General features: G+C 44.0%; 1 protein-coding gene across 1 annotated transcript in view; it reads left to right on the top strand.

Annotated features, from left to right (window-relative positions):
• The window catches only part of LOC144155034 (NPC intracellular cholesterol transporter 1-like), a 20441-nt gene continuing 11943 nt past the window's right edge, over positions 1–8498 (top strand). Inside the window, exon 1 of the mRNA XM_077686239.1 lies at positions 1–209. Within this exon, the coding sequence (XP_077542365.1) occupies positions 91–209 (119 nt within the window). The 5' untranslated portion in view covers positions 1–90. The remainder of the gene's footprint in view (positions 210–8498) is intronic.

Genomic DNA, 8498 nt, shown 5'->3' with positions numbered 1-8498 from the left:
GTTTAGCACGGTGTTCCCCGCACGATCGACTGGTGGTACTTCCTCATCTGTGCCTACCCTACCACCACTACACGCACAAACAGTGCAGATATGCAGATACAGCGGCGACTAGAGACAGCGAACGAGGCGACGCCGTGCAGGACCAGGAACGTGTCTGGCAACAAGAAAGACGCGCCCACTTCTGCCTTACTGTCTCGGCATTCTTTCGGGTAAGCACGATAACCTCTCTGCGCATTCCCAGGATATGCCTAACGACGGCTTCCCTTAACTGCTGGCTCAGAATAATTTCGCTCAGAAAGGCTCACAGACGACGAGTATTTCGCTCATGGGGCATATCTTCAGTGTCGGCTCCCATAAAATTTCAGGGTGGGCTCCCATAAAAGAAGCGTTTCTTTTAGCTTTTACGTGGTGGTATCAAGAACCCGAACCCGTAATTCTAAGGACCTAAATTCTAAACCCTCGCCGGAGATTCTGGAGGTTCTCGCGCGACGGCTATCAACGGTGCTCGCGTGCATATTGAAAGTAATTAGCGGTTTACAGTAGTAAAAGCAGTGCAACACTGCTTATGGGGTCGATACCGTTCTTAGGTGGAAAAAAAAATCACGCACCCCTCCATTTACCGACGACGGCGTTTGAACGCGTAGCTTTCTCGGGAGGGATTCCTTGGTTGTCGTCAGAGCTTGGACTTCGACTCGCAGACGGTTTGGAGTTTGACTCGTTGAGCTTTGACTTTAGTTTGGACTTTTGATCACGGCGGCTTTGACTTTGACCCTTCGCCATTTCATTTCTAACGAAGAAAGCTTCGCGTTCAACCATTTTTTTTTCTTGGGGCGCTTCCACGATCATCATTGTCAAAGAAAGTTGGCTTTCCTGCAGTGCGTTCTCGGCGCTGTTAAAACAAGGTCAGTACCTGGAAATAAAAAAGTGGTCACCTTCAGGGATTAACCAGAGCAGGAAATGCCCCAAAGCGAGCATTTTTCTCAACTGTAACCCCGAGATGTTGTCCGCATAAGACGTCAACCGCGGTGGCTGACGGTGCCGCAGATTTATCTATTTTGTAACAGGCTAATTGGTGTGGTGTAATGAAATGACACGTTGCCATGATACTCATCCATCAGGCGCGGTGTGTTTGCGCGCTCACGATTTCAGCCACCGTGCTTGGCCGCTTGGGGCGCTGCCGCCGCAGGTCGGTCGTGCAGCCGGCAGATGCGCACGGAGGCCGCTGTCACGTTGCCGGCAAAATTCACTCGCAATCCATCACGACCGTCGGATGGCGCTCGTGATGTGTGGTGACTGCAAGGGAATCACTTCACTGACGAACAATTAAACGGGAGGCAGCTTTCCGCTGAAAACTCAATTAGAAGTAGCACGCCGTTTCTAGCTGCAGTTTTCATGGCTTCTTTCCCTGGCCGATGCTGGCTCCGCGTCGCTCGAAGACGCTCGTTGATGGAGGGGCTAGTGGCACCGGATTGTAACTCGAGTCCAGCTGATAATCGATGGGATTCTCAGCCCCTGCTGCGGCTTATTGAACGGGGGCGACTCACGGCGGGAGGAGGCATCCATCAAATTCAATGCGTTCCTTAAGCTACCGCCGATATCCGGCCGGGTTCTGCGACGGGTTGTGGGGCTTAATTTGTAATTCTCGATGCCGCCGAAACACCTGTCGTGTATTGGAGGCCCCCACTTGATGTGAGTGCTAGGATTATAAAACAAGTGTTGTGACTTTGTCTCGTAGGATCATCGGTAATACGGTTTCGAACTGGTGTATACGCTGGCGTTGACCGCATTTTACTTCAGAATTGTCCTTAGGATAGCTTCCGACTCATTTCGTCGTAAAGAGAAGACCTTGACGAGCGAGCAACGTGGGCTCTGCACGGAGGTGACCGGCGGTGGTGCGGCCAGTCTCAGACAACTTTAGGGTGAAGAGAAGCAAGCTGAGTTGAACGGTCCGAGAGTAAAGTCACCTAAGTTCCAGTGACTTTATCCGAGAACGGTGGGGAAGCAAAATGGCGACGCTCAGGGTCTTCTTCCTCCATCTCACATGCCCTGAGCCACCTCCATGAGCCACCGAAAGAGAGAGAGAGAGCGCGCGTCTGAGTGACATCACCTTAACTAGGTCACCTTTGAAATTTGACTATAATTATTCTTGAGCTGCCTAAACAGAAACATTTTCGTCTGTCTGTCTGTCTGTCTGTCTGTCTGTCTGTCTGTCTGTCTGTCTGTCTGTACCTCGATTCAACTACTCGGCGCCGGCCAAAAAACTGGCAGCGCATCTGTTTGCTTCGCCGAAAATGAATTGCAGGCATGGCTTCATCGCGAACAAAATTTCAGGCATGCTTGAGGCAAGATATAAGTACATAACCTATAGAGTACCAGCGTTATTTTAATTACGAATACACCTTAAGTTGGTTATTACGATAAGAAAGGAAAAAAAAGAGAACGGGTTAAAAACGGTCTCGAAGAAGGGTGAGATAAAGGCGCTCTTCTTAACAGCTGGCGCGTGAGCGGTGCCGATGCCGAAAATTTGAATTGAACGAACGATCATCGCAACCATCATGGCAGTACCCAGATGAGAGGGTAAGAGCGTGAGATGTTGGAGAGAGCGGAGGAGGTGTTACGTGGTAGGGGCGGCAGGAGACTACCGTCTTTCGACAACATTTGCAGCGACGTGAGCAGACGCGCGGCGAAATTTTCAAACACGTTCTACGCAGTTGAACAGCAGGCCGCCAACGTACGGTCTGTCCGCCGTTAGGCTTCCGCAACTTTCCAAACGACTGGCCGAAAAATTATTAGCGCTTAGGTAACAGCTCTGCGTTGGCACATAGTCCCATTGTGTGATAATAAAGCACTCCTTCTGCGAAGGTAAATGACGTGCATAAAAAACAAAGGGGGTCTCTATATGCGCTGTTGCGATTTGGGTGGAAATAACGGATTGTTCGAGACGTGGTCGTTGCCTCCCGTTGGACAATAGACGCAATACCAACAATCTTATCACGTTTCATCGCCACCACGACCCAAGACAAATACGTGACGACGAGAGATATCGCTGGTCATGTGACACCCCGCACATATCATACTTGTATCTCACTTGGAAAGGGTTTTGCGTTTCAAACAATTAAACGCCTTCAAAGCGTCAGTTAATTATTTTTGAGTCCTACGAAGTTTTTACGAAGGCGGTCGTAGAACGCATTCGCTGGTGTGTTTAACGAAAATGTGAAACTTGTCACTTATTGAGCGTTGGTTATTAGCAAGGGTATTGACTGCCTTTAGGGTGCGCACAAACGGGGATAAGCTTTCTATGTTGGTAAAAGTACTCAGGTAAATAACCAAGACTTCGTCAATAAAAAAGGAAAGGGTCGTTTGATTTCTTTTTGTTCGGGTTCGTCAAGGACATGACAGGTTTTTGGCGATGATCTTTTTTTTTCCGGGATCGGAGCACAGGATAGAGTAGAAGACAGCGTGAAAATTCTGGGAAACTCTGTAACAGGCAACCAATGTGTATATTTTCCTTTGTAAAAAAGAAAACAAACAATTTGATTGATTGATCGACCGATTTATTTCTTATTGACTGAATAAATAATTAATAATTAGTAATTAATTAATTGGTGAATTGTTTTAATGATTGATTGATTGAATGATTGATTGATTGATTGGTTGATTGATTGATTGAATGATTGATTGATTGATTGGTTGATTGATTGATTGATTGATTGATTATTTTTTTTCAATCAATCAATCAATCAAATCAATTTTATTCGCCTTACTGATGGGTACAGGGGAAGGAGCAGCCACAAAAAGCTGCACGGAGCAGCTTGACGGGGCGGCTGCCCACCACGTGATTGACAGCAACGGGCCGAACAGACTAAAAGATACAGCACAGGAACTTGAAACACGTGTGAAGTAAAACATAACAAAATGTGCTTAACAGCCATGGTTAGCAGGGCAACAGAAACAGCAAAATGAATTCAACAGGTGCATGTCACAGGTATTTATAACAACAAAAATACAACAGATATATAATACGCGTTACAAAAAATATTCTTTCAAAACCGATTTAGAGAGTTTACCGATCTCAATTGAGTTACTTGTGAAGTTATTCAGAAGTTTGGGTAAAGTGAAAGTTAAGGATTGAAGGTCGTAGTTGTTGTGGGGTGTAGGAGTATACCATATGTCTGGATTGCGTGTGTTGTATGCTGTAATATTTTTCTTTAACTTCGCTAGGCCCTCGTAAAAGCGGTTGTTATTTTTTATAGCTGCAAGGTATGACTGGGCCAACCGGTATTCGTAGTACTTGCTAACTTTAATTATTTTAAACTTCTTGAAGAGTTCAGGCGTGTGGAAATTATATGGCACATTCGCTATTATCCTTGCAACTTTTTTTTGGACTAGGAAAAGCTGGTTAAAGTTCTTGTTGGTTGTCGTTCCCCAGACCAAGTGTGCATACGTGAGTTGCGGTAAAAGTAGTGAATTATATAATAACAGTTTGATTGATTGATTGATTGATTGATTGATTGATTGATTGATTGATTGATTGATTGATTGATTGATTGATTGATTGATTGATTGATTGATTGATTGATTGATTGATTGGTTTGCAGTAGGAACATATTTTCAGTCAGAAACAGGCCTGACATATGGTCCTCCCAAGGTGACATAAAATCCAGCACAAATTCATTGTAATACTATAAGCAATTTGTCAAGACCTGTTGGTTGAAGCACAAGCGTTTCATACTGAAACTGTCTCGGAACAAAGTGGTGGCTGCTATCGTTAGCGTGTTTTGGTTGCAATTATGGTTTAACTTTAAGCAAGTGAAATGAATTCGGGCTTAGGTTAAGCGTAATTCTTTGCTGTTTACTTCAAAACCACGGGCACAGCGTTCTTTGCGTATAGAGTTGAGAGAAAGCTGTAGCGAGGTAGCCACAGACAACGATTAGATATTAGGGAAGTGAAATTAAGTAGGGCACAATCAGCGTATTAAGGTAAATGTCTGGAATAGCCTTCGGTTGGCTCTAGCCACCGAAAGCTGACACTATACGCTCTGGCCTGCTACATTTCACCTGAAAGTTCACGATGAAAAAACATATTTGTAAACAAGGAAACGTAAAGGTAAGAAGTGCACACGGCAAGGCGCGCTGGCGTTAACAGTTGGTTCGCGCTGGCCGTTCTTCCACGCGCCAAAAAAAAAAAAAAAAAAAAAAATATATATATATATATATATATATATATATATATATATATATATATATATATATATATATATATATATATATATATATATATATATATATATATATATATATATATATATATATATATATATATATATATATATATATATAGATTTCGATGAGTTTTGCAACGGGCCAGAAGAAACGGTCAGGTAAAAGATAAGAACAACTTTGCGGTTAACTTGTTTATTATAAATTAGTCCGACAGTTTCGGAAGTGGAACTTCCTTCCTCAGGAACAATCCTATACATATATATATATATATATATATATATATATATATTTATATATATATATATATATATATATATATATATATATATATATATATATATATATATATATATATATATATATATATATATATATATATATATATATATATAGTGTAGTCTGAGTGGCGCTGGCTACCACCCTCGAGCGTCAGATACAGTTGTGGTAAATATAAATACCCCAGAATGTGAAGGAGAACACAGTCGCCCAGATAGCCGAATTGGTAAGGCATTCGAGATCTAATCGAAAGGCGTGGGTTCGGTCCCCACTCTGGGCGCGTGTTTTTCTTTCTTTCTCACGTACTAATAATTAAAAAAAATAATGTAACATCACTGACGGTAAAAAAATTGTCTAACCATTCCCCTATGCCTTCTTTGGCCTTGTAGACTGCCGGCATTTCTGTCTATATATATATATATATATATATATATATATATATATATATATATATATATATATACACCTGAATGTACCATTCCAGTTTTGCTTTGAACACTTCAGTTGTGTTGGTGTCAGGAAATGCACGTCTATCAACGTTATTGCAGTCAATGATTACTAACGCAATGTTTAAAAATATCTGCTCTTGGAACCTACGACGTATATGATGATCATTTGTACAAGCGGATGCCCTTTCACGCGGGCGCAAATACAACCTCAAATCCAGATTCAGATTGACATTGCAATCTTGGTACATCAACCTGAATCATGCTTGTTTTCTGCGTGCAGCAAGCTCTGATAAACGACCACGTGAAAGCTATGGCGCACCTGCTGCGTTGCTAGATAAGCTGAGAAGGTAAATATTACCGCCACACTTCAGATACGTCTAGAATATTAACAGCGGAGCTGTTTAAGCTTGAGCTTGGTCCGGTGGAGGACAGCAAAAAAAAAATACCACGAACAAACTGCGCCACCTGTAAAAGGTGCACCACCGCAGATAGGGTCTTATAACAGTGAAGCCGGCTTTCGCGCTTGCTCGAGTGTGACCACAAGGGGCATTTGCGCACCCACACCCCTTGCTACACCTTTTTAAAGCTGATAGTCTTTCCTGGGTTAGTAAAACGCAAAAAAAATGGTGGAGCTTGCACTAGCGGTGCAAGGCTGGAGATACAGCGGAGCTGCGGGTCGACCTATCTTCCTCTCCAGGGATCCGCTGTCAGTATGGGAGACCGACCGGAACGGCCTTGCAAAATGCGGCTAAACTTGGCCTTACCCCTCAACACTTAGCCTAGCCAAGCAAGGAAATCGCGAAACCTAGAAAAAATTACCAAAGCCTAGCCAAACCTAGCAAAACCGGAAAGAGCTATAGGACGACCCCCAGCTTCGCTGTTTCTCCAACCTTGCACTACTAGCGCAAACCGTGCCATTTTTTTATCTGGTAAATAAACTATATTAAGCAGGTTATTCCATTGTACACAAGCGTCGGTGGCAGCGTTGATTGATTTATTGTAGGGTTTAACGCGCCGACGCTACACAGGCGATGAGGCGCGCCGTAGTGGAGAGCTCCGGACTAATTTTGACCTCCTGGGGATCTTTAGCGTGCGCCAAAATCTCGAACACACGGGCGTTTCTGCTTTTGGCCTCCGTCAGAAAAGCGGCCGCCGAGGCCAGGAATCGAAACCGCGTGCTTGTGATCAGCAGCACAACGCCATAACCACTGAGCCACCGCGGCGGGTCGTTGGAGGTACAGTTGCTTTGCAAGTTTTTTTTTTTTTAATTTTGCTCCTTTTGCGACGTCCCCTTGGCGCGCGACACCTAAAAAGGCCAAGCTTGAGTTGAGATGATCCGCAATTTTTTAGGAATTGTAAAGCCTAGATATTGTGTCTTATTCGTACAGTAGACTCTCGATAAACGGAACTTCAAGGGACCGAAAAATTAGTTCCGTTTAACAGGAGTTCCCTTTACTGAGCTAGATGTGTGAAAATGCAAATTTGTGTGCGTAAACTTTAGCATTTCATGGAACTCTAAGCACTAGAAGGTGAATGTTGCTGATAGTTTTTCAGAAAGCAAGAAAACTACAAGAGGTTTAGGCACAGCATTCACAAAATTCATTCGGCAACAATGAGTCGCTGTGCACTACAAAATGAATCAATTATTTTTGTTTGAGTCTTTGCAACTGCATCTTCACGGAGGCTAGAGGCCTCAACTTCCTGAGTGCTTACGAGCCACCTAATTTAGAAGACGGCAACGCGGTAATCAAGCGCGAATAGCACCCCGACGGCACGAACGAGGCAGCAGGAGCTGGGCCCTGTAACCTCGGCGTCTTCAATCGAGACCGAGCGACTGGAACAAGAACTGCGATGTTGTATACATTGCGCTAACACGGCTGGCCTCTAACGATACGAGGCTTACGAGGCCAACGAGGCTTAAAAAAACATGGAAAGAGAGAGAAAAAAAACGAAACAGCTGGAACCGTAAAAACGTGATTCTTATGCCAATGGGTTTCACATGAAATTCCTTTTCTGGTTCCGTTTAAACGGTGACGCGAAAATTTTAGTTGCAATTACCAAAAGTTTTTTTTGTTTATTTTAATACAAAACCAACCAACTTATAGGCTACTGTACCGTTTAAGCGGCAATTCCGTTTAAGCGATTTCCGTTTATCGAGATTCTACTGTATGTTAAAGGCAGTATTATCAATGCGAAGCATTCCTTGGATAAACCTATCGCGTCTGTCTAGCTTCGTAACAAAGGAACGAGCTAAAGCACAGCCGTGCAAGCACGCTGGAGCGAAAGCACGCAGCACTGCACATTTTCATAGGGGGCACAGAACGCATGCGCACTCTGTGCTCGGCCTAGATCACCTCTGCAGCAGGGAGCTCAACCCACGTATGGTGCCCTTCGGCAGAAACGGCGTCGTGAGGTGCCGGGCGTCGCCAACGACGGACATCAGGAGTAGCGGCGCCTGAATTAGGTCTTTAATGAACAACTGAAAACAAGAGAAGCAGTGCCAACAACTCGACATGGCAGTGTCATTGATCACATCTAGTAGAGTCGAAG

This window comes from Haemaphysalis longicornis, unplaced genomic scaffold (assembly GCF_048455015.1).
Source record: "Haemaphysalis longicornis isolate Haplotype H1 unplaced genomic scaffold, Haemaphysalis longicornis Haplotype H1 scaffold_1, whole genome shotgun sequence".
Classification (NCBI taxonomy): domain Eukaryota; kingdom Metazoa; phylum Arthropoda; class Arachnida; order Ixodida; family Ixodidae; genus Haemaphysalis; species Haemaphysalis longicornis.
The sequence above is the reverse complement of the archived record's forward strand: the minus strand, read 5'-3'. Positions and strand labels throughout refer to the sequence as shown.